Source organism: Miscanthus floridulus, chromosome 10 (assembly GCF_019320115.1).
Source record: "Miscanthus floridulus cultivar M001 chromosome 10, ASM1932011v1, whole genome shotgun sequence".
In the NCBI taxonomy this organism is placed as follows: Eukaryota; Viridiplantae; Streptophyta; class Magnoliopsida; order Poales; family Poaceae; genus Miscanthus; species Miscanthus floridulus.
The window spans coordinates 41,360,183-41,387,846 of NC_089589.1; the positions used below are offsets into that span (position 1 = coordinate 41,360,183).

At 44.1% G+C, this 27,664-nt stretch overlaps 1 protein-coding gene and 1 pseudogene across 1 annotated transcript; both read right to left on the minus strand.

Moving 5' to 3' along the window:
- Window positions 1-3,670: 3,670 nt before the first annotated feature.
- Window positions 3,671-14,703, minus strand: LOC136488477 (carboxylesterase 15-like; annotated as a pseudogene).
- Window positions 13,347-16,483, minus strand: LOC136485032 (putative F-box protein At2g39415). The gene is made up of 5 exons (XM_066481980.1): window positions 16,390-16,483; window positions 16,069-16,312; window positions 14,608-14,769; window positions 14,320-14,524; window positions 13,347-13,603 (listed from the first exon to the last, which is right to left on the minus strand). Exons 2-3 carry the CDS (start codon window positions 16,278-16,280, stop codon window positions 14,721-14,723), a joined length of 261 nt encoding a protein of 86 aa, XP_066338077.1. The 5' UTR covers window positions 16,281-16,312; window positions 16,390-16,483; the 3' UTR covers window positions 13,347-13,603; window positions 14,320-14,524; window positions 14,608-14,720.
- Window positions 16,484-27,664: the final 11,181 nt, after the last annotated feature.

Genomic DNA, 27,664 nt, shown 5'->3' on the forward strand with positions numbered 1-27,664 from the left:
TATTATTCCCGATGGTGCGTGCTTCAATGATACTGCAATGGGAGAAGCTGAAGAAGAGGTAGCCGTAGAAGATGAGCACGCTGATGATCTTTGTCAGGTCATTCATGACGCACAAAGAGAATGTGAAAGTGAAAAGGAGAAGATCAAGTTCGAGCGGATGCTAGAAGATCACAAGAAATTGTTGTACCCAACTTGTGATGCAGGGCAGAAAAAGTTGGGAACCACACTAGAATTGTTGCAATGGAAGGCAAAGAATGGTGTATCTGACAAGGGATTTGGAGAGTTACTAAAAATCCAAAAGAAGATGCTTCCGAAGGACAATGAATTGCCCACCACTACCTATGAAGCAAAACAAGTTGTCTGTCCTATGGGGCTAGAAATCGAGAAGATACATGCATGTCCTAATGACTGCATCCTGTACCGTGGCAAAGAGTATGAGAAATTGGATGCATGCCCGGTATGCCATGCATCGTGGTATAAGATCAGGCGAGATGACCCTGGTGATGTTGAGGGCGAACGTAGGTGGAAGAAAATCCCTGCCAAGGTTATGTGGTATGCTCCTATAATACCACGCTTGAAACATCTATTCAGAAACAAAGAACATGCAAAATTGTTGCGATGGCATAAAGAAGACCATAAGGTAGACAATATGTTGAGACACCCTGCTGATGGGTCCCAGTGGAGAGCAATCAACAAAGAATTCCCGGAGTTTGCAAATGACGCAAGAAACTTAAGGTTTGCTTTAAGTACAGATGGTATCAATCCTTTTGGAGAGCAGAATAGTAGTCATAGCACTTGGCCTATTACTCTAAGTATCTACAACCTTCCTCCTTGGTTATGCATGAAGCGGAAGTTCATTACGATGCCTGTGCTCATCCAAGGCCCGAAGCAACCTGTCAATGACATCGATGTGTACCTAAGACCACTTATTGATGAACTTCTCATTTTGTGGAATAAAGAAGGTGTACATGTGTGGGATGAGTACAAACAGGAACACTTTGATCTACGAGCATTGTTGTTCGTAACAATCAATGATTGGCCTGCTCTAAGTAATCTTTCAAGACAGTCAAACAAGGGATATAATGCATGCACACACTGCTTTGGTGATATTAGAGGTGTATTCTTGAAAAAATGTCAAAAGGTCATGTACCTTGGCCATCGTCGATTTCTTTTTGCAAATCACCCCGTAAGAAAGAAATGCAAGCATTTTAAAGGGAAGGCAGACCACCTGACCAAGCCTCGCAACCGAACTAGTGAGGATGTACTCGATATGGTCAATGATGTGAAAGTCATCTTTGGAAAAGGACATGGCAGCCAACCTGTTCCGAATGACGCTAACGGTCACGCACCCATGTGGAAGAAGAAGTCCATATTTTGGGACCTACCCTATTGGTAAGTCCTAGAGGTCCGCAGCTCGATCGACGTGATGCACCTGACGAAGAATCTTTGTGTGAACCTGCTAGGCTTCATGGGTGTGTATGGAAAGCCTAAGGACACATTTGAAGCATGACATGACCTGCGTTGTTTGAGAGAAAGAGACAACCTACATCCAAAGAAGACAGATGATGGACGCCATTACCTACGTCCTGCCAGCTACACTCTAAGCAAAGAGGAGAATGAAATCATGTTTGAATGCTTAAACAACATCAAGGTACCATCTGGATTCTCCTCGAATATAATGGGTATTATAAATGTGCCAGAGAAGAAATTCTGTAACTTAAAGTCCCATGACTGTCACGTTCTCATGACGCAATTACTTCTAGTTGCATTAAGAGGAATTCTACCTCCAAATGTATGTCTAACCACCGTGAAGCTATGTGCATTCCTCAATGCAATTTCTCAGAAGGCAATTGATCCAACTGATCTAGCTAAACTACAAGTTGATGTGGTTCAATGTCTCGTCAGCTTTGAGTTGGTGTTCCCTCTTTCCTTCTTTGATATCATGACACACCTCCTAGTTCACCTAGTCAAGGAGATTTTCATTCTCGATCCTGTGTTCCTACACAACATGTTCCCCTTAGAAAGATTCATGGGAGTCCTGAAGAAATATGTTCACAACCATGCTCGCCCAGAAGGAAGCATCGCCAAGGGCTATGGAACAGAAGAGGTCATTGAGTTCTATGTTGACTTTATTCCTGACCTTGACTCGATTGGTGTTCCTGAATTGAGATATGAGGGGAGACTAAGCGGAAAGGGGACACTAGGGAGGAAAACATATATTGGTACGGAGGATGATTATTTCAATAAAGCGCACTACACAGTTCTACAGAACTCCTCTTTGGTAGATCCGTATATTGAGACACACAAGGATCTCTTATGATCCGAGTTTCTAGGGAAGACTGAAGCTTGGATTACGCGTAAGCACATAGAAACTTTCGGCGGTTGGTTGCGAAAAAAATGTCAAGGTGATGAGAGCATCCATGAGCAACTGTATTTATTGGCTATGCAACCATCATGGCATATCGTCACATACAAAGGGTACGAGATAAATGGGAACATATTCTACATAGTAGCCCAAGATAAAAGGAGTACCAACCAAAACAGTGGTGTCCGCATAGATGCCACAGACCCGAATAGGAATAAGCAGACATATTATGGCCGCATAGATGAAATATGGGAACTAGAATATGCACCTACTTTGAAGATCCCATTGTTCAAGTGCCAATGGGTCAAGGTGATCGGAGGTGGGGTAACAGTAGACAACGAGTATGGAATGACAACAGTAGACCTTAGTAATATTGGGTACAAAGACGAACCATTCGTCCTTGCCAAGGATGTGAATCAGGTGTTCTATGTCAATGATATGTCTACCAAACCAAAAAGAGGGAAAAACGATAATGACTCAACCAAAGAGCCAAAGCGCCACATAGTTCTTTCAGGGAAAAGAGTCATCGTGGGAATTGAGGACAAGTCGGACATGTCAGAAGATTATGAAAAGGATGACCGCATTCCGCCCTTCAAAGTGAACAAAGACTCTAGCATCTTGATAAATGATGAGGACACTCCATGGTTACGACGCGATCATAACCAAGGGACATACGTAAAGAAGAAGTTCACTGCTATGCCCACTTCATGATATAGTGATTTAATGTAGTGTGTGTTTGAGATATTATGTAATAATTGTGAATTCAGATGTTTATTATGTCGTGTTTCAAATTAAATCAATGTTTGATTTGGTGGGATTTCTCTCTCGAAAAGTTAAATTAGGATATTGAGTGATGAAAAATTAAAATATTAACGTTAAAATGCTATGAAAACAAATTTCCTATCCAAAACCAATAGTTTTAATAATTTTAATTAAACACTACATTTTTGCATTAACGAAATAATAAATATTATTTACATTATGTTTTATAATTATAAAAAAAATAAAAAAAGTTAGGTTATTGATTTTTCCTATGTGCAATAAAGAAAAAAATCCATATTTTTAATAAAATAATTTTATGCCTTTTATTTAATTTACTATGTATTTAACAAGACTATTGCATTTTATTAAAAAAATGCTCAAAACATGCGGGAAACGAAATTGCAGCCCACCTTTACTCCCGGGTGGGTGGGCTACCGTTTCGTGGCCCGTCAAAAAAACCCTTTACTCCTGGTTGGTAACACGCACCGGGAGTAAAGGGACCTTTACTTCCGGTTGGTAACACGCACCGGGAGTAAAGGACCTTTACTCCCGGCTGGTGGCTGGCACCGAGAGTAAATCTCCCTGGTATATAAGCACCAGTGCCTGGCGTAGATCGATCCCCTCCTCTTCTTTCTCATCGAACAGCCGCCCTTTCTCCTCTTCTTCCTCGCGCCGCCGCCGGTCGCCACCCCACCTCGCGCCGATGAGCCCTCCACCACGCGCGCCTCCGCATTCGTGAGGTGAGTTCTCTCGGCTTTCACATTCCGGGTCGAAGATGAAGAACCCGTGGCCCTGGCCCCCTCTGAACACGGCAACACGGCAAGTTCGACCAGCTTCCCATCGCCGTCAACCTAGCGGCATAGTCCTGTATGCGGTCGTGCAGCACGTCCTTGTCCGGGTCCATGATAAGCAGCGGTGGGAAGGCGACGTCGTCCAGCGGGACGCTGTCTGGCCCGAACAGGTTGGCCGTCGGGTCACGCCGACGGGCAGCGCCAGGCGCCACGCCTGGTCGAACAACGCTGTGTCGTGTTCGTCAACAAGGCCGGCCGCCTCGGACACCATCCTCTCCTCGGCGGCGAAGAAGGGCCAGAGCAGGACGCACCTGGCGATCCGGATGATGGGGTCGAGGGCGAGCTGCCCACTGCCGTACCGGACGGTGATGTGGTGCACGATGTTGCCGCCGGCCGAGTCGCCACAGACGAACACCCTGCCCAGGTTGGCCGAGTCGTCGGCCAGCCATGGGTCGGCCTCGACCTGGGTGCAGAGCCACGATAGGACAGCCTCGGCGTCGCGGTGCGTCACGGGGAGGCGGTGCTCAGGCGCCAGGCAGTAGTCGGTGGAGAGCACGAGCGCCGAGAGCTCCACGGCGAGCCTGAGCGCGCCGGCATGGAAGTGGGGCAGCTCGAAGCTGCACAGGCAGAAGCCACCGCCGTGGAAGTAAACGAGCACCGGCAGCTTATTATTGGCCATCGTCGTGTTGTCGTCAGTGGGCCTGTACATGTGGAGGCGCAGCGCGTGCGTGGCGTTGTAGACGACGTCCTTCCACTGGACGGGCAGGTTAGACGGCACCTCGCCCTGGAGAGGGAGCACGAAGTACTCCGCGGAGCGCGTCACGGTGCCATCGCTAAGAAGCTGCACGATGCCGAGGCAGTCGTCCACGACATGCGGCGTGGTCGCTAAGAAGAAGTTCACTCCTCGGCTAGCTCCATGACGTTTAGGGTTTATACGGCGGAGCACCGCCGCCCTCGTTAGGGTTTATACGGTGGAGCACCGCCGCCCTCGTTCGCCCTAGGGTTTAGGGTTTATATGGCGGAGCACCGCCGCCCTCGTTCGCCCTAGGTTTATATGGCAGAGCACTGCCGCCCTCGTTCACCCATGTGTACAAACATATATACGACGGAGTGAAGCACCGCCACTCTTGTCACACCGCCCTCTCTCGTGGCCTAGTCGATCAACATTCGTATTATCGTTATCGTTAACGCTAAACAATCACACTAGGGCGAATTGCATCGGTGACTAGGGCGAACCGCGTTGTTGATGTCACCGACGTGGTTCGCCCTAGTCACCGATGCAATTCACCCTCGGCCATTTATGTATAGCCCTAATTCGCCCTAGTACCGACGCAGTTCGCCCTAGTGTGGCGAATTGCGTCCGTGACCGAGGGGCAAGATTTAATAATGCATATTGTTCGTAGATTTTACACATGTAAGCAAAGATTGGACGTACTATATATTGGTTTGGTTTTTTGAAGCTAGATGGCCGACCCGAGAAACATGGATGAGGAGGAGTTGATGATGAATTTGATCAACACTGGCACTCAAGTTGCCGGCGATGATGGTGCTAAAAATAACGTGCAAGAGGATGCAGATGACGGGAGTCAGTACTTAGCTCTTGAACAAAATGAGCAACAACATATTGGCCAAGTATATATTTTTTATTATTAGCTATTTATATTATCATATGTCTTATGTGTGCTCATGACATTAAAAATAATGTTTATGTTTTGTAGCCCTCTGGATCGACATCAACAACTACAACGAAGAGTAAAAATGTTCGAGGTCCCAAAAAGCCATTGGAGGGCCGCTTCATCATCTCGAAGTTTAATGTGGATACAGGTGAACCGGGGGGGGGGGGGGCAAATAAAATTAAATTCATGCACCACTGTGGTTACCTTGTATGGGACCGGCTCTCGATCAGTACCCGCGAATGGAAGAAGAAGACCAATGCTCCTCATATCAGTTTTGTCTCCGATCGTGACAAGACGTTAATTTGGAATGATGTCTTGGAACATTTCACGCTCCAAACAGATGGTTATGATGATATAATAGATGGTGATGAATTGAAGGAGCGAGTTAGGGATTGGGCAATGAAGAAGATGGCCACCCAGTTTCAGACTTGGAAGAAACACCTATACACGACGTATGTCAAGAAGAACATAGCACCAGATTTTACTGTCCCAGGCCCGATCTCAAAGCAGAGGCCCTATTGGGATGAGTTTGTACAGTACAAGACGTCGGAAGAGGGTGTGAGTCGGGTGATAAAGAACCAACGTAATGCCCAACAGAAGACATACCACCATAACTTGGGATCAAGTGGCTACCCGACTACCATTAAGAAGTGGAACAAAATGGAAGCAGACCTTCTTGCCAAGGGTATCACACCAGAATCACTCGAGTGGGGAGAGCGTGCAAAGAATTGGTTTTTCGCTCATGGGGGAACACTGGACCAGGAGACAGGGAAGTGCGTTTATGGTGCAAGACTGCAAGAAGCAGCAGAAAGATTGTTTTATGCTCAGAGAGCTACTGCTAGTGGTGCGTTCAGGCCAACAGAGAGAAGGATGAACTGACATACGCCATTGGGACTATTGAACACGGTGGCCGAACTAGAGGCAAAGGAAGTGTCTCGTGGGAGCATGGATTCCCTCAGGATAGACCTTCCTACAGAAGCCGCCAGAGAAAGAAGGAAGAAGAGGCACAATGGCTCCAGAGGTTGGAGGAAGCGGTGCGTGAAGCACAGGAGCGAGAAAAAACCTTGAAGCGAGAATGCAGGAGGAAATCAGAAGGCAAGTGCAAATAGCAGTGAGTGCAAGCAAGCAGGCATCAAAGCCAGGAATCAACATTAGCCAATCTGTTCAGTTGAAAAGCAGTTGCGCTTCCATGGAGATACCAAATCAAGGGGACACAGGACTACGCTTCCCTATGGATGACATCACTGAACCTTATACATCGTGTGAGCTACACATTCCGAAGGGGAATTCCACAATCAAGGTGGCTATCAGTCTTGTTAATCCTATCAACCGAACCAAGACACCAAGGATTCATGGGAATATAATCCAAGAAGGATATGCTACCATCTCAGTAGATAAAGCTGAAAAAGGTTTTAGTGATTTGCCTCTTGACATTCCTGGAGGTGATGGCGAGAAGACTCTTGGAGAAGCAGAGAAGACATTCATTCTATGGCGCAAGCGCTAGATCATCATTCCCGGAATGTCGCCTCCACCTCCTCCTGAACTACCTCACCATAGGTGCGGATGAAAACACTACATCATTAATTTATATTGGCTTAAATAATTAACAATCTGCTCATAATAATATGTCATTCCTTTTTTTGTAGCAGATCCTCCCCCAACCTAAGTCCAATTGTTCAATCGCCAGATCATCATAGTGCTCTGTATGATGACAATGTGTTGGAAGGCGAGGCTGCATCCACACCATCTCCAAGGAGGTCTCCAACGCCGCAGTCGCCACCTCCAAGGAGGTCTCCAACGCTGCTGCCACCACCTCCAAGGAGGTCTCCAACGCCTCCCCAGCCCCCACCTACCAAGAAGCCAAGTACTAGCAAGAGGCCAGCCCCACAAACGAAGAACCAGCCCCCGCCGGCAAAGAAAGCCACCGTGAAACCAAGGGCTATTCTCAAAATAATATCTGAAGAGAAGGAAGAAGTAACTGATGCATATAAAAAAGATATGTCCAGATTCTATGACAAACTTAAAAAGGATCAAGAAGCAAGGAGTAACCCGGAGAAACCGTACTTCTTCGTAGCTCCAGATATTCTAAGAAAAAAGGTGGCTTCTTACCAGCAACAACAGCGGGAATCTCGTAAGTCGTCCAAAGCAACGTTAACGGACTATGACCGCACTCTCACCAAGTCAATTGAGGTGGCACAGAAAAAGAAGCGGGCAAGGAAAGGAGTTGCACAACTCGGACAACAATCGCACCAATCAGTCCCCCCGCTAGTTGTTGGTAATGAATATGGTTCGAATTTAGGATTAATGCATCAGACAAACATACCTCCGGATATTGATTTGGATCACCTTGGTGAATTTATTGAAGAGACTGGTCTCGACCTTTACCATATGTTTGGTGATGGAAACATTGAGAGTGCGGCGGGAGGTTGATATTTGAAAGAAAAAATTTGTACTAGGCCAGAGTCTATACAACCCTCAAGCCTTAGGTGATCTGGGGACGCAAATGTACCTGCTAAATAAGTGATACATGCAGGAGTCTACCGGTGGATACTTCTACGTTGGTGTCAGAATTAGAGACGAACATTGGTTCCGTGGCGATGATGTTATGTATGTTGACTTTCCAGAATTTCATCAACTATGCCACCTGACCTCTCTGGACAAAGTTATCATTAGCTGCTATTGCCTGTAAGTAATAATTCTTTCGATCTATTATTAAACTCATCATATGTGTGTATATGCATATAAATTATCCTAACAAGTACTATATATATGCAGATTTACAATGACAGAGTGCAGAAAGAAATGCTGCAATGAAATTGGTTTTGTTGATCCCCATATAGTATTCAAAGACCCAGTTACTCCAAAGCCTAATTGGAAGTCTGAGTCAGAGAGTAACCTCATGAACTTCTTAGTGAACCAACGCCACAAGAAGGATATACTCTTTCCCTACAACTTCAAGTGAGTGTTAATAATGTCGATCATCCTTAATGGCTCATATGTTGATTCTAGTTAATTAATGAGTGTTATGCGTTATATCCTATAAACACATGCAGCAATCACTGGATATTGATGGACATCGATCTGGTGAAAAGTCACTTGATAATCTATGACTCGATGAGAAAACCACAATAATACTACCAAGATATGATAGATATTATCCAGAGGTAATTTTGGTATCTCTAGCAACTATATATACACACAAACATGATGATTAACTATATCTGATGACGTGGCAAAATTTTTATTGGGTAGTGTTTGAAAAACCTTTATTGAGAAGCAACACATGGGAAAATGCAAAGCGCCACTGAATGTAATCCCTTTGAAAGTAAGTCCCCTAAATCGCATCATCTTTATTAATTAAACATATAGCTTTCACCGGATCACCAGATTGGATGACAAATCTTTTTCTCGTAAAGTGGTGTCTGAGGCAGGAACAGGGGAACAACTACTGTGGTTACTATGTTTGCAAGTTTATCAAGGAGCTCTCCCAAAGAACTCCTACAAAGAGACTCAAAGTACGTTAAAAATACACTATATATTCATTTAATTATTATTATTGATTGTGTTACTATGTCTTTATATATATATGTATGTATGTACATATATTAATTTATTTTCCTTTAATTCAAACCTGTAGGCTCGATGGTTGGAGGAAAAGGTCATACGACAAGACCAGATCAAAGCAATTCAAAAGTCTATAGCCGGATTTTTTAATGACCAGGTCATCGATTCCAAGGGCGAGTTCTACTTCGACCCAATACTGCCATGGAAGCCAAGCTTTAGGATGAGAGGAAAATTGTTATATCACAACAACTGTAAAATACACATATGCATGCATGCATGTAAATATATATATGATGCATATATATATATATATTTCTATGCTTGAATTGTGTCATTTAATACGTTCATTGTGCTTGAACCGAAACATACTAATACGACTTCGAAAACCTATTTTAAAAAGAAAACAAAAAAATGAAAAGAAAAGAAAAAAGAAAAAAAAATAACCTTTAGTCCCAGTTGGTATTACGAACTGGGACTAAAGGGTGTCGGCCTCGTGGCATGTCAGGAGGCACCTTTAGTCCTAGTTGGTGTTACCCACCGGGACTAAAGGTCCCCCTTTAGTCCCGGTTCCTGACCCGGGACTAAAGGACCCCCCTTTAGTCCCGGATGCTTGCTCCCGGGTGGGGAACCGGGACTAGAGGGGGTTCTCCACCGGGAGTAAAGGCCGTCTCTGTACCAGTGCTAGTTGATAGCACCGGAACCTAGGTTGTATAACTCTATAGTTGCATATCTATATTGAATATTTTGTTCCATAGGTTTTGATAAGTGAAATTTAGAGGCCATAGTTTAGAGTAGAATTTTATGTAGCCTACCTCCCCTCTTAGACGTCATAGTCCGTACAAATAAATCTAGGCCACTATAGCTTGGTCCCTTATATAAGTAGCATTGATGACTACAATTTTTCAGATGTAGATATATAGATATGTATAGATATAGATATTAATATTGATATAGTCATAGACAGACAGCCAACATATTTGCATGATTGGTCATGCTAATTTATTGGAATCTAATAATAAGAAAAGGTATTAATTAGACCCTATATTCCTTTGCATAGCAAATTAAAATCTCTAAGTCTGGAACAGCACATAAATTCTAAGAGGAAATTAACCATAGCTGAGCTAGCTTGGAGGTGCATGCGTCTATATAAACTGTTGCACACTAATACAATAGTAGTCCACGAGCAAGAATACTCGTTTCGTCATGGCACTACTCTTCAAAAAAAGTTCCACGAGCATCGCCGACATGATAGCCGCTCCTCTCTTGGTTCTTTTGATCACGGCTTCAACGTCCCCGTCCTTCCAAGGTGAAATAACCCCTATCTACTTCCACTGTTTTTTCCCCTGTAAATTTTTATGGTTGTCTGATTTGAGAATTATGTTGCAGTGCATGTGAAGGGCGACGATGGCCATCAACAGGGGTCCCCGGCGCTTCGCCAGCAACTGGCGGCGTCGTCGTGCTTCCCGTGCACTGGCTTTTGTTGGGTGAAGCAGTGCCAGAGTGTCTGCGCATCCAAAGGCTTCAGCGCTGCAAGTGGTTTCTGCTATAAACGGCCTGGCGCTGGCCGTCTTCATCTCTGGCAGTGCTGCTGCGCATCATAAGCACCTAGTGCAACGTACGCATGTATTCATAGATCCATATGCATGGTTGATAAGCAAGTAAACTGAATAAGATGTGGCTTTTCTAATATAGTGCCTGTGGGGAATTCATTAGAATTCCTACTCGTTGTAAAACAGAGGTGTGCACTGAATGCTGCTGCTGTTTTGTACACTGTAGCTGATGAGGAGTGGATTCTGCAGTACAAGCCGCCTGCGGCAATCAGTACCGACACAGGCAGAATCCATAGTGCTGATAGTCTAGAAAAGATTTTTTCTGGGTCCTAAAACCATGCAACTATAGAATTTCTGCAAGTCAAACTAGTTTAATTTGACCAAATCTATATTAAATAGTATTAATATTTATGTCTCCGACAAGATTTACTATAAAACTATATTCCATAAATAATTTAATAATGCTTATTTTATATCATAAATGTTAATATTTTTTATATAACTTTGGTTAACCTTCGAACCGTTTGACTCCTCGAAAAATGAGAATTGCATCCTTGGAGACAGTATGAACTCACTCTATCTCACTCTATCTTAGATAAAGAGCCTTTTTAGGACTCTGTGACCCATACTAAGACCAAAGAGAACAGACCAGGATACCCTACTATTCTCTCTCATGCACTCCTCTATTTCCCATCCACAAAAGCTGCTATCCACCACCGGTGCCTCGGCCCCTCCCTACCCGATAGCTGTGGCTCCTTGGCTCGATGATGCCTCCACGCCGCTTCCCCCATGCGTCGGGTGCTCCATCTCCGATGCGGAGTTGCGTGCTCTGCTTCCGCTCGACAATAGCTTCATGCGTTCAAGGGGGCTCTCGATGTCAGGCCACCTCCACTCGCACTAGGTGCGCCTTGACTCCGTCCCGTAGAGGAAGTTGAGGAGGACGGGCTCTGCCTCGGAGTGGCCTCACACGTGGAGGACAAGAGGGGCCTACCTCCTTTATGCATGTGGTGATGACGGGCGTGGGCACGATGGCGACGACAGGTGCTGGCGGGGTGATGTTCGGCTAGGGAGGGGATGACAGGCGATGGAAAAGGGGAGGGGCCAATCTTGGAGGTGAGGACGAGAAAGAAAGGGTGGAAGGGGCGAGTGGGGTGTAAGGGTAGGCCTGCTGCCTTGGATTAGGGTAAAGGTAATGGGACCCACGTCATAGCAACCCACAACACTTTTTATTGGACAAAATTCAAATAGGACAACACTTTTTTTGTACGGAGGCAGTACAATACATGATAATTGCAAAGACATGGGTCCAAGTCTTTTACTCCCACTGTCCATAAAAAATGCAACTATGAAATTTGTCCAAGTCAAACAAGCTTGACTCTGACCAAGTTTATAGTGGATCCCAACTAGATTTACTATGACAATCTATTTCAAAATTAATTTAATAGTACTTATTTCATACCATAAATGTTACGGTAGTACTTTTTTATATAACTTTGGTCAAACTTCAAGTAGTTTGACTTCTCAAAAAATAAGAATTGTATTCTTTTGTAGAGTTTTATTCTTTGGTGTGGCCAAGCACACCTGGTAACCTGAAATGGTTGAAAGTTATGGAAATTTGGTGCCATGGATTGGGAGGTTGTGCTTTGGGAATGTTGAGGGAAATTGAGTAGGAGGGGAGCCTTGCCTACTACTATTGTAACACCCGCGTCCAAAACTGCTTATATGGCATGGCTCCGCATGTTTACACTTTCATCCTCGCTTCGTGTAAAAGGGTTATAAGCTGGCCTTCACCCTCCTTAACTTTTAAGGTGATACTAAACCCACCAACCACAGCCACACATGAGCCACAACATGAGCCAACTTCACAACTACTACGGGCTACTAATGGGCTGGGGTGTTACACATTCACCCCCTTAAGGGCTGACGCCCTCGGCAACTCACCACACGCATCCAAAACTGCTTATATGGCTCACTCCGCACGTGGAACGGACCTGCATACGCGTAGCACCTCTCTTACACTTTCATCCTCGCTTCATGTAAAAGGTTAACTCGGAGGTGCTACATTTGGAACGACAAATTTTATAAGCTGACCCTAACCCTCCTAAACTTTCAAGGCGGTACTAAGCCCACCAACCACAAATGAGCAACTTGGGCCACATGGGCCAACTTCACAACTACTACAGACTACTAATGGGCTGGGGTGTTACAACTATTCACAAAATGTTGGTTTGAGGAGGCCTGGTTGAACATGTTTATGAAACCTTTTTTGGTTGAGGATCTATCTCGTTATGAAACCTCTATTGGGAGGCTTGGTTTGACTCCTCTATTTTGCTGGTATGTTATCCATCCACACCAACATTACATCACGAGCATACATACACATACATAATGTGGGAATTACGATGGCATGAACACAAAGTACAATCTCTAGCTATCTCCAAGGCAGTGACATCTAATGCGCGCTACCACGGCTCTGTTCATTTCTCATAAGCCCATGCATACACCCAATTTCGAGATGTAACTGAACCCCTGACAAGATTTTCATTACAGAACTGAGAAAAAGGGCCGCTTCCCCAATCGACTTAGAGCAACTGAGCAATTGAATCTTAATCCAGCGTCAGGAATCAGAGATTAAAAAGAAGCATGGAAAAAGAAAATCCGAATCTTGATGCATCTGACAGCTAAATATAAGCGTTTCTAAGTCGACTTGGAAATAGCAAAACTAAATGAAATACTAATGTCTTAATGGAACGAACTAGAAAGCTTAGTGGCACCAAAAGATTTGGAGAAAGACATTACAGGCTTGGAGCAACATCACCACCGAACACCACCTTATTCGCCACCTGACCAGTTGTCATCAAAGGCCCTAGGTTAACACAGCCATGAGACGATAGGCTGAACAAAAATGAAAACATACTATCAGTTATATTATACGTGATTAGCTATGGAATTTCTGATTACTTGGGTAGTATTTTTGAATCAGAGAACTTCATAATATGCATATAATTTGACCTAATTTCTTGTTAACTGGAGGTAAGCCTAAACTTTTGATTCCTATCGGTGTTGATATATCATTACTTGGGGTCTGGGGGCAATACATGACTATTTCCCTGTACTAGGGACAGGCTCACAGTCAGGCCTCAAACATTCAAGAGAGCCTTAAAATTCAGTGAAGAGAGTGGCAGGCATACTATAGTTTCCTCGTCACTAGGGAGATCAGAAGATGGCAGCATTACCATCAACCCCGAACCAGCAAATCCATCACAGGATCAGGAAAAGTAAAAACAATCACCAATTATTGGTGGTCCTTAGTACGATGGAAACCAGGAAATTGAGTATGGAAGAGGTAGACTGGATTGGAAGATGAGAACATGCTTCTACTACTAGTCGCACTATGATCCTGGTGAGAAAATAAAAACAGTTCTGAGCTACATCAGTTCATTCTTGAGGATAATATATTTTGAATAATGGATGTAACTGTAAAGGGTGTTGTTATATGCTCTACTTGATGAGTAATTACAGCTTAGAGTATACTGGTCAGAACAAGGTTCCATGTTTTTGAATTGGGCTATTGGAGTATGAAGCATGAAGAACGTTAACAGTTAACTTACAACGTTCTGGCCTTGGGAGCTTCTTGAAAGTGATTTGCTCTTTAAGTACACCATTTCTATTCAAGATCTTAACAATTTGCCTGAACTTATCCTTGACCCTTAGTTTCTCTTCACATTCTATGCTGACTTTCTTAAGATGTGGACATGAAAATGATTGCTCTATTCGAACATGTTTTCTTTCACCTCGGCCTGCACATAAAAGATTCTACAGGACACAAGATACAAGATAAATAGAGTATACATTACACATTCATTAGTACAGTGATAACATATATCTGGAAAATCTACCTTGTCACTACAATGCTGAAGTGTAAGCTTTTCAAGAATTGGTGTGTGCTGAAGAATGCGAACCAGTGCATGGATGTCAACATGCCTGCACCACATGTCTAGTAAAAGAGTCTTCAATCTTCCAAATATGGGGCAACATTCCAAATCCCTTTTGTAGATATACTAGACAAATAGCAAAAATATCAGAAACTCACATTTTCCATCTTATGAAATGAAATAATTGAGGCCAGTAGAAACTTTGGTTGATATTTTAGATTCACAAATAAATAAGAAAAACACAGAACTGCACCTTAAGCCTCTAAATTCTCAATTTGCCTAGTCAGGATCCTATTATATAATGAAATTACAAGATCCAAGGATGCACTTCAATAAAAATAAAATGTTAACGGCTAGCATCAAGCAATCAAGAGCTTGATTGAACATATGTACAATAGTTAATGTCTAATTTTCACTTATGCAAATACAATATAATAACCCATGTCTTCCTAAGCTTTCCTGCATCTGAAACAGTGCTATATTGACCATAGAGGCAGATGCTAAGTCCTAAAGAAACTAACAAGGACCACTCAGTCTAGCGTTTCTAGATTGCATGGTATACAAAATTGTCAGCTCCAAATATTAACAATAATCTAGCATAATTATCAGAAAGAAACAATGAAAAGTATGTTAGCCAAGTCAGTCACAGCACCAATGTGTGATAATGAAAAAGCAAGTTGTTTGTCTGTGTCTATGCATGTCAAACTATATAGGAAATAACAGTAATAGTAGATACGGAGTACAATATAAGTGGAAGCATACCACTTCAGGATGATATTTTAACTCCAAATTTATAGCATTGGACAAAACATTCAGAAGTACACTCCGATAACTCCCAACAGGATAACCATGACAACCTTCACAGCTTTCATCAGTACAACCCTCACACTTATCCTTGCACCCATAGCCGGAAAGGGCAATGGACGCGGTTCCTAGAAATGGCATGCTCTCAAGCAAAGGAGTCTTGCCTCCACACTGAAGAAGGCGCAGTGAAACAACACCAGGTGCGGAAATTCTGACGCGGTGATCCACAGGGAAGTTGCATTCAGTAAGGAACAGACGCTTGAGCGATGGAAACGACATGTTGCGCACCCAAAGGCCGCACTCCTTCATCTTTAACTCCTCTAACACTGGACAGCTAGAAAAATCCACAGAATCTTTTTCCAAATAAACATGGTAGACATCCAGGTTCCTCAGGTGCTGGGAGATGGGAGGCACAATGAGGTCCGATTCACAGCCAACAACGTCGACTTTGAGCACCTGAACCTTGCACGCCAGTGCGTACTGGATCCACGAGTCGAAGTACAGGTTCGGATCTGGCTCCTCAGGCTCACAAAGTAATCATCCCAAGTCACATACGCCGCCTCCACCTCACAGCTAACGAGGGGCAAATGGCCGCGGGCGGCAATGAGACGGTTCACGAACCTGTCCAAATCCTGGGCGGTCGCGAACCTCGTCTTGGGACCGACGAGGCGCAGGGCGGGCATGCCCTTCCAGAGGTGCCGCCACCGGCGGGCGAGCAGGGACGTCTGCACGGCCTGGTCCACCGGCAGAAGGGAGAGCACGTGGTGGAGCAGCGCATCGGGGAGATCGCTGTTGCGGTCCTTGCCGCTCGCTGCCGCCACCTTCTTGTTCATTCCGTCGAACAGGTTGTCGGCACTGAGATGTTCTGCGAGAGCGGCGAGGCGACCATTGAGCGGGGAAGGACAGAGAAGCGGAAATGTGTGGAACATAGGATCAACTGACCTCGATGCGGTACAGCCTGCTCCTTGCTTCGGCTGCCGGCACTCAGCGGCGGTGAGAGAACGAGACGCCCCCGACGGAGAGATCTTGGTCGACACCCGCGGAAGTAAAAGGGGACTCTTTATACTTTTTTATATACTATGCCAACGGAGGAAGAAAAACGTAGCACTCAACCGTTACACATCCGCCTTATTTCCCACTGCCATTGGCTGAGCACAGCATTATCCAGCATGGCAAGCAATGGTGCTTATAGAAGCTTATTTCTAGAAGTCAACCAAAGATCCGAATATAGGCCTAACTTTTGTCCAGCTTTTACAATCCAAAAGATTATACAATTTGGTAAGTAGGAGGAAACCAGCTTTTGGATATAAAAAAAAATGAATATACCCTTCACTTTTTTTTTATCAGAATATGTATCCCATCTGCGTGAGGGCATTATGGTAATTTTATTTTTAAAAGTAGCCTGCTCCACTTTTACGATCTATGTGGATTATTCAAACTTCTGCTCAAAGTCAACTTCTATAATCTAGCCTTCAACAATCTAGGATGCAAAATCTTGTTTCCACAAATCTATATTGTATCCAAACATAGTCTTAAACTTTCGGGCTAGTTGATGTTGCACTAACCTCCATCAAGGGTACCAGACGTTGCTTCTCCAACATCGCCTAAAAGACTGCAAGAAGGTTGGTATTTTTTGGGTACAAGCTAAATTGTTTTGAAATTTTATTTGTGATACAGGTGGATTTGGACAGCGCCTGATTCATGCGAGAGTGAGAAGGCAAAAATAAACCATAGTTGAGTATTCGATCAACTTTCGATGTCATCTCTAATTTTAAATCTCGTGTCCAAACTACTTTCGAGTTGAGGTAGACCCTTAGCAGCATGGGAACGGAAACATGACCACGTTCCACATTCCCATGTTCCACGTCCCGAGAATAGAAACATTTACATTCCCACATTATTTATAAAATAACACCCCAAGTTCCCTTTTCTGGTTCCATTCCCTTGTGGGAACATGTATGGTTGCTAAGGTTAGACCTCAGTGTCGAGATCTAGAAATTGCTCTTGGAGTGACCGGATATATTTAAAACCCAAATATATAGTCACATATTTATCTTTTTATATCTTTTTTAGATTTCCAAAAATCATAAAACAAATAAAGCTCTCGGTGGAATTCTCAATTCACAGTGCTGTACGAAAATCCTTAAGATTCTATTCTTTTTCTCTCCACCGAGAAAGGCAACAGTAGGAGAGAGCGTCTCCTTTCTTCTGCCAATGGCCTTGCTGCATCTTTCTCCTAAAATAAATCGAATGCACCATCACAGCTTCCCAATCCGAGCAGGCCCAGCTCTAATTTCCCATCACGTCAAATCCTAATCTGCTGTGTCTAGCGAGTCCTCGCCGGCCACTGCACGGGAACGAATAATAGATTCCTAATTACATCGGCGTTTCGTGCCACGAGGCTGTACTGGAGTTTCAATTTCTAAAGCTAAAGTCATTATTTGAATCTAAGTCGGTTCACAAGATTTAAAAAAGCAGTTGCAAAATATAAATAAAAAACAATCACGTACTTGGGAGAACAGCTGGAAAAAAAGTGTTTCAAGCAATTATAGTTTGGAAAAATAAAAAAATAAAAGAGCTGATCCTCAAACAAAACAAATTTTGGATTAGGATTCCTATTTAGATTACCGAAGATCGAAGGGTTCTATTTGGTTTAGGATTAGGATTATTAGCTATTTTAGGTATGTTTGGAATCGGATTTCATATCGCGCTAGACAAGAGTTATTCTAATTAGTATGAGCACGGATTATATATATAAGTTCGGATGGAGGAAACTCTCCATTGTCCGGTAATTAGAGGAAGACGGGCCAAAAAAAATGGTGGAGAGAAATTTTACGTCTTTAATATCAGGTATAGATATATATAGGCATGCAGCGCGGGGCACGGCGGTCCGGCCCAAAGCCCGCCTTTTTAGCTCGGCACGAGGACGGCCTAGCCCGGTGACTAGTGGGCTCGGCCTGGCCTGGCCCGATGCATAGGGCTGTGCCTGGGCCGCTCCCTAGGCATGGTGGGCTGGCACGACACGACCCACTCCGGTGAAAGCCTGTCAAATTGAGAACGTTGTGAATATTTGGCCCACTCCACCACAATCCACATATATATACAATGTTTCAATGTATAACCCTAACTTTTCTACCTCTCCCTGGCCAAGCACCCAAGCTTGACGGCGGCCGCCTCCTCTACACCTGTTCCCCATGCTCGGCTCTTTCCGACGCGCGAGGCCGAGGCTCCTCGCGACCGCACACTCGCGCCCTGCCTGGCACGTCTTCGCGTCGCGGTTGCCTCCCCGTCGCCCTTCTCTTCCTTCCTCGCGGCGATCGCCGCCTACTCGCCAGATGGGAGAGGTGGCCCCTTGGATCTCCACCTTGTGCTAGCTCCCTCGCCTGCGGCGTCGCTTCCTCGGGCAACGCCTGCTCACCAACTCCCGCATCCTCATCGAGCTAGACGCCGCCTCAACTCCTCTTTGCCCCGTCGACCACTTGCTTGGCTGTGGGCTGGCCCGGCCTGCTGCAGGTGTCGTGCTTTCTGGGCTAGCCCGGCTCGACAAATGGCTCATTGTGCGTTGTGGGGGTATGACCCCCGGTATCCACATGATAAGACATGGGTCGCACCATCAGAGGTGGTCTAGCCCATAAGATCAAGGTGTGCGGCGCATGGCACTGGTCGGCGTGCACCACAAGGCTACAATAAGATATTGTAATACCAAATAGTATATTTTTCTTGTAACCCTACCCTTACAGAGTATATAAGGAGGGTCAGGGGTCCCCTAGACGGCATATATGATCATTCGCAATATAACCCACCAAAAGACAAAGGACGTAGGGTATTATGCCAAGTCGGCGGCCTGAACCTATCAAATCGTTGTCTCTTGCATTCTGTGTCACCATCCGGTTCCCTCACACGCACCTCCACCGATTCATCTACTACCGTAGGCATACCCCTCGGTAGACTGCCGGACGTATTTTGTTGATAGTGGCGCGCCAGGTAGGGGGTGTGCGTGCTGATTCCATGGCGAACCAGATGGGAATTTCTTATTCAACCAACATCGCCGACACATCGGCATTCGGCGACAACTCGATGCTGGCACGCAATAGATTGCTTTCCTCGATGAACTACTGCACGTGCTGGAGTCCGACGCCTTGCCATGCGCCTCCAACAGACGCAACACGCGACAACAAGATTGGGAATACGTGCAAGGCGGAGTCAAGAAATCTAAGAAAGCTAACTCAAGTCGCTTTCTAATTAAATATTATTATATTCCTAGATATATCCATATGTCTGCATGATTTCTGCTGGCAACAACCCGATTGGATATGCAAGATCGTTGCCGCGGATCATGACAAGACGGCCGACGATAAAGCAATGCGGAGCAGTGTTTTCACCAAAGCTGCTAATCGGCCGTATAAGCTAGCTGGTGTAATCGAAGAGATATAGAAGCACATATTCATCTGGATCTACGGAGCCGTGGGATCCAAGCTAGTAATCAGAACAGCAAGACTCCCTCGTACTCAAGCACATACGTGCTTGATATGTGCATACGCATTTGTGTTTCCAGGATCCGATTCCAACTCGATGTCGAAACATGCAGTTTCATCAAAAGCTAAGTCATGACCTTTTGTGTTTTAATTAAATATTCCATATAATGCGTCTTCGGATGTCTCTACATCTATGTGATGATTAATGGCAGGATCTCGATTGTGCCGGTGTCATGCACTGATCAACCTATCATCATCTCACGTCGGCCCAAACTGATGACACCCGTTGAGCCTCATTGACGCCCCGTCGACGGATCCAACCTCATCGCTATCCACAGCGACACTCGGCTCTATTGATCCCATCGGTGGTGTAGACCTCAGTTTCGACTCGTCAACAACACAGTCATCAGCCCTTATCGCCTGCTGGAGACAAAGCTACTTGGCACTACTACCTTTCTCGATCAGCAAAACAAGAAGATCTCAGACTGCGCCTCGCCTTGGTCGGACACGCCCAAGGGCTTTGCCTCCCCACATGGATTGACTCCTTCAGGCTTTGACTACGCCCATTCACCTACGACTCCACATACTCATCCAAGCTGTTAAGCGAACCGTCTAAGCTATCAGGCGGACTCGTCCGAGCTGTTAAGCAAACCGTCCGAGCTATCAAGCGAGCCATCCAAATCACATCCATCTACTCGGACATCACGACTTGCCGGCTCCTCTACTCCACTCGGCGTCAATCAAGCTAAGTCATGCTTTAATATTCTTCTAAATATTCTCTAATCTTCATACGTCTCCGATGTCTCTCCATGCTATTTTCTCCATAATTATTCTCCAAACAACTTTTTTCTCCGCGTATACCATCTCAAAGATGACATGCTTTCGACTCAATAAATCCCCAAACAGTCATGTTGACGCTCGGATATCCCCAGAGATGGCCTTGTCTCTGGCTTCTCCCTACACGTGCACGAGCGTCTGCCCTTTGCATTACGGGTGGTCGGCAGCAGCTCCTTGGCGACACTTTGTTCTTCCTACACTCACACGGGCTCCGCGCTCCGCGTTATGATTAACGAGCTAGCTAGGGCTGGAGGCTCAGCTACAAACTAATTGTTTGGACGTTATATATTAAATATAAAAACTTCATCCAAAAATGAACATAATGTTCATCTATAACTGATCGCAGAGCTGCATACGCTATTTCATCACTACTGATTTTCCTCCAAGTTTCATATATTTTATATTTACATCATGAGCAACCCGTTCTACATATTTTTATTTCAGGGGCATGGTTCAGTCAATGAGCTTATGCTCGGGGACTGGATTCGTCAGGAAGGACAAGAGGATCATCGTCTGTGTGGTCGCACCAGCTGGCACTCAGACTTCACCGCCGACCAAATGGCGGACCGTTCGGCTCATGGACTTCATCGCCGACCAGTTGGTCAGACTGTTCGATGCTCACTTCCGCTTAGGCATTCACTTCACCGCTGACCAGTTGGTTGGACTGCTCGGCGCTCATTACCAACCCGTTGGTCAGATTGCTCGTTGCTTTGGCTTCATCGACAGCTACGCTGGGAACTTGCCAGCTATGCTGAGGACTCCTCGGTGCTTGGATTCTTCATGCAAGAGTCGCCAGCTAAGTTGGGGACTCCCTTGGCGTTTGGATTTTGCTATGCATCATCGTTGTGCTTTCAAGTTGCTCCATACTGTTCGGGTCAGGGTGCTGACCTTGGGTAGCACATCTGGGGTCTTGATACGCACATGACAGATGATGTTGGCAAGCTTTTAAGCTTATTTTCTTTGACCTTGCTACAAGATTTATTTCTTCATCTTCCAGCAGGCTCGGGGACTAAGTAGCTACACTTTACCTGGCGGTGAATGTAGTGCTCTTTTCTTGATTTACCCTCACCTAAGGTGAAGAATTTTCAAATTTTATCTTAAGCCCTTTACATCCTTCTAGAAAGCCTTACTCGCGCAAGTCCAAGGCCTGCCGACCAGTTTGCTTCAATCTTCACCGCTCAGATTACCAGTCAAACTGGTCGGCTTCGATCTTCACCGCTCAGATTACTGGTCAAACTGGTCGGCTTTGATCTTCACCGCTCAGATTACCAATCAAACTGGTTGGTTTCAATCTTCACCGTTTGGCTTCATGATAAACTGCTCGGACTTGATCAAGACAACGTCGCCAAGCGGATACAAGGCGCTCGGGGACTAGCTGTGGGGGTATGATCCCCGGTATCCATAGGACAAGACATGGGCCACACCATCAAAGGTGGCCTAGCCCACAAGATCAAAGCATGCGACGCACGATACTGGCCGGCATGCACTGCAAGGCTACAATAACATATTATAATACCAACTATGTTATTTTTCTTGTAACCCTACCCCTCTAGAGTATATAAGAAGGGGCAGGGGTCCCCTAGACGGTAGATCTGATCATACGCAATACAACCCACTAAAAGACAAAGGACGTAGGGTATTATGCCAAGTCGGCGGCCTAAACCTATCTAATCATTGTCTCTTGCGTTCTGTGTCATCATCCGGTTCCCTCATATGCACCTCCACCGATTCATCTACTACCGTGGGTATACCCCTCGGTAGACTGCCAAACGTATTTCGTCAACAACCATGCTTGGGCCGAAGGCCAGGCCCATGGCCCTAGGAGGCACAGCCCGGGAGGCATGACATGCAGTGCTGGCCCGACCTCCATCGGGCCATGCCTAGCACGAACCCATGCCGTGTCGGGCCGGGTTGGCCCATTGCCCATTTTCTTAAGACTTGGGGAAGGTGAAGAGACTTAACACTTGATAGCTCACCCAGACGCTCTTTGGGTGCTTTCAACTTTGGTCCCTTTTTCTCTCCGATTGGCTCTAGGCCCGTTGTTGATGGTAGTTAACAATCATTATAAACCGTCAATAAAACATGTATAAGGGCACAATTTTGATCACCAACAAAGGTCTAGGGGTTTAAATTAACAAATTCCACGAGTTTTATTGAATTTGTATTTTCTACTGGGTTTATCCAGAAACCCGTCAAGGCGGACCTACATGTCAGAATTAATCGTGCTTATCCATCGTGAAACAGTCACCAGAAGGTTCTAGAGGACTCCAGAGGACACCACACCAAAGTAGGAGCTAAGGGACTGCGATGTGGGGCTGGTTGGCCCCACCTATAGGCCACCCGGCCCCTAGGCCCACTTGTCAGCCTCCGTGTCATAATGTCGGTTCTTCACCGCCTCCTAGGTTGCATCTATGCTGTTCTTTAACTCGGTTTGATCCAAAGGCTCATGATGGATGCTCCGGCCTATATATATCAACCCCTGCCTCCCTCCCTCAGCAGATCCCTAAAACCCTAATTCATATCTTTAGGATCAGAGCCAACAATCAAGAGAAGATTAGTCCTCCATAGGATCTAGTCTTATAAATAGAATAGTGATATAGAGAGTGAGGGAAGAGTTTGGAGGAGGTGTCGGCCTATCGGTGCTCACTCTACGGCTTGTACCTTGGCAGATCCAAGCTCTACTTGAGCTTGACTTCAAGATTTCTCTGGTAATCAACTTCTAATTCAAGTAAGCATCGCGTTTATACTACTCATCAAGTTCACAACTCTTTGAGTGTTTTAATCTATAGGACGCTATAGGTTAAAGTAGTAATTGTAGGTGTAAGCGTGGTGCTTAGACTAGGTTACTTGTCGATGTACCCTACATTCCGGATCGGTGGTAGCTCACGAGGGTGACTCTTATAGCCTTGTTGAATCCTCTGTAGTCCACCTCTCGTTTGTAGGCCTAGCAGGATTTAGTTACTATAGAAAACATACTCTGCTTGTGCTTGCCTTAGTAATATCCCTAGTTGAACAATAGAAGACATAGCTTACCAAAGTTAGAACTAGAAGACCTATGTCATCTTCTCTATACTCCTATTATCTTAAGCCTTGTTGCTACCCCTAGTTAAGTTAGACTATAGTTAGCCTCACACGTTTCTCTATGGATACAATACTTGGAATACCTTCGGGTGAAAGCTACAACGGTTTCTGTGCGCTTGTGGATTTATCTGTGTGCGTTAAAATATACCAACAAGCTTTTTGACGCCGTTGCCAGGGAAACGTTGCTGAATTAACTACAAGCCTAGCTTAACCTTTTATCTTTTATTCTATCTTTTGTTTTACTTTTTAGTTAGCATGGATTCCACTCCTATCTATCAATATGCTAAGCCATACTCGGGATTAATCCTTCTGGTTATGAGCTGCGCCTGAGTTTAATAAAATTGATTCGGTATCAATCCTTCTCGGGAGAAGGCAACGAAAACCCATACTCACACCTACGGGAGTTTCAATAGACCTGTGTATGCTTATGTATCGCTTGCATATCTGACAAAACCATAAGATAGAAGTTATTCCCGTTCTCTTTGATAGGAAGAGCTAAACAACGGTACAACCTAACCGTACGAATTATGCAAGGAGATTGGGAAATATTATGCTCTAAATTTTATTTATGTTTCTTTCACATCTCTAAGGTAGTAAGCCTTCGAAAAGAGGTTCTAAATTTTAGACAACTAGAAGAAGAATCTCTTGGTACATCGTGGGATCGTTTTAATGAACTAATCATCATTGGCCCGGACGTTGCTATTCAAGACCCTGTACTTCTTCAACATTTCCACATGGGTCTTAGCAAGGATTCTAGGGAATCCCTCAATGTAGCCTCAAGAGGAGCTTTCCTTCATTTGTCTGCTAGTGAAGCAAGAGCTATGCTTGATAGAATTAGTGGAAAGACTCCTTGCACTAGCATTCATTATGACCATCTCAAAGAAGAGAAGGAATCCTCTCCCGATCAAGAAGAGGAAGTTCTGATAGCCAAAGCACAATCACTTTAATCCCAAGATTTAGCTATCAATCCTGAACTACCAATACTCCAAAATCCCCTAAAAGAAGAAGGAATTCCACCTTTAGAAATCCCTATTGAGATTAAGGATGATCTCGTTGGTGCTGATTTTTGGAGAGCATTAAATTCTCATAAGAGACCTTCAAGCAAATATAATTCAAATCCTCTCAAGAAGGGATCTCTTAGAAAGCGTCCTTATTCCCATATGGGACATTGGGAAGAATTCAAGGATGGCATGTCTAGTGATGCCATAGAAGGAGAGCCAAGCCATTGAGAAGCCAATCCTATCTTCTCCCCTTCTATGCCCACATTAGATGTCTCATTTGAACCCATCTCTCAACCCATCCTTGACTCTGATGATCCCTCTTATGCTCTTTCTCCTAAGTCTCATGATGACCCATAAATCCATTAAGACAACCAAAGTATAGGAATCATGAAGACCGCAAGGATGACCAAGAAGAGCAATGATAATGGCTGGAATGTATTAAGAATTAGCTAGAATGTATTAAGAATTCATATGCCATTGTTAAAGAATGGATGGACAAGGATGAAGCCTTATGGGTAGAATCCAAACTTGGCCTAGATTCAAATAGTGAGTTTGAATCAACCACTTTAATAAACATGACCCATCCAAGTTTGGAGGAAGCCTTAGACGAGATCAACCCCAGAGCTACCAATCCATGGAAAATATTGCACATTCAAGAAGAAACATCCTTGGAGCTTGAAAAGGAAGATGACATCGATGAGCATGGGAGTTATTTCATGAACACCTCATCAAATCCATGCTCATATGAGAAATCTCCTGAATCAATTAGTCTCTCCAACATTGCCACACACAAGATCTTCAACCCCCTCATGCTTCCTATTCATAAAATTGTTAAAAGGTGGTTGTAGATGCATATGTTTATCACAAATATTGCAAATCTCATTGGCATGAATCTTGAGATAGGCACACAAGGGTTGGTGTTGTAGGGGAAACCACTTCACCATTTTGAAACACAATTCAAAGGTTTCCCAAGGACGAGCTTCTGTCCTAAAACAAGCACTTTTGGGAGATAACATGAGTTTTTACTTTTTCTTTCCGTAATGCCCTTGTGAAGTGAGCATAGAAATATAATTCTAAACATATTCCTTTGGGTATTTTGTCACTAACCATTTCAGGTTTGAAGCAAAAAGAATGAACGATGACGACTCAAGGTATGTCCAACCAATCATCATGCAACATGGAATCACATCCATCCAAACTTGACATTGCCTTGCAAAATTCAAGCCATGGGATGGGCTTCTCTGAAAAATCTTATGCCTTGTTGCTAATTTATCTTGGTTGTCTCTACCTTTAAATCATGCTCAATAACAATCATGCTTTTTCATCTCCAATTGAATAAATCTCTATAATGCTTTCATGCTACCTTTGTTTGCCATAGTATACTTATTGTTTGGAGTATTTTCATACACCTTTTAATTAGGCATGCTGCTTAGTTTAAACCAAAAGGTGTGCTGATTTTACTTTCAAAGGCTTTTAAATTAAGCGTGGCGCTTAGGTTAAAATGCCTTCCTAAATCAAATTAGACGTGGTGTCTAGGTTTATTTTTGTGTCAAAAGTGTGCTTTAGTAGATACTAATTATTTTGTTGGACTAACCCCTACAGGAAACTCTCAATTCAATTTGGGTAAATCACGAGATGAGTTCAAATCAGAGATGAAGCAAGGCACATGACGAACTTCAATAACTTTGCACAAGAAAACATAGCTCATTCATCATAGATATCGAAGAGCAGAAAGATGGCATGACAAAAGGATGAGAAAGAACGGGTGCAATTTAGGAGACAAGAAGCTCATGAATAGCTCAAGATGCGAGGCTAGCCGAAAAAGGAAAACTTCAAGTAAAAGGGAAGGACCATCACGAGTCATCTACCCTTCCTTATATGGTGACATCAAGCTTCAACGACAAAGGTAACCTCCTAAGGTAAATGGTCATCATTTAAGAAGTTTTTTCCTTGATTCTAGTAGGCACACAAATTGATCCAACCTGATTAACTCAACATGTCTAGTTTTTCAAGCTTGTTCCTAGCACCATTCTTGTGTGACCATAGTCTTAACCAAATAAATTAAAAAATGCACATCCTATCTCTGGAAGATGATAGTCATAATCATGTAAAGATTGATACATTATGCACAGATAGACAACCTTCCATGGGTTAAGCAACTCAATCTTTTCTACCAAATGAACTTAAATGCTACATTCATGCTCAACCTTCTGATCTTACCACCTATGTTATAATTGAACAAAGCACATAACATCAACTTCATCTTGTTCAATGTGTCTAAGGTTAGAGAAGAATAAGTAAAGTTTTGGTTTTGTTGGTGTTTTCCCACCAACAGAGCCCATACACTTGATCTCTACCTTGTTTTATAGTAGGACACACTTCAAGCAAAATATGGAGGAGTTAGTCAATTCCCTAATTTCTTCAAGTGAAGGTCCTGAACCTGTCAAACCAAAATCAAAACTCAAAACCAAGATAGGTTTGGCGAAAGAAGGTGACATCACCATTAGAGGCATCATCACAAAAATCTTCGTCTTACGAACAAACCAAGGTATTAATGAACTTCACAAGGAGAAGTCCGGTTCGAAGGACTTACAATACCGAACCCTCACCGAAAGAGCTAGCTTGGGGGGAGAAACACTCCCCTGTATCTAGGTAAGTATTCTTTCTCCTTTTGTTTTAGTTTTTAGTTTCTTTTAAATAGTTAAAAAAACGATGAATGAAAACAAAATAAGAAGTTATCCTCATAATAAATATATATAGTAATAATGTGTAATCTAGTAAAATTAAAAACAAAATAAAAGGTGTGTCTAGTTTGCTTTAATT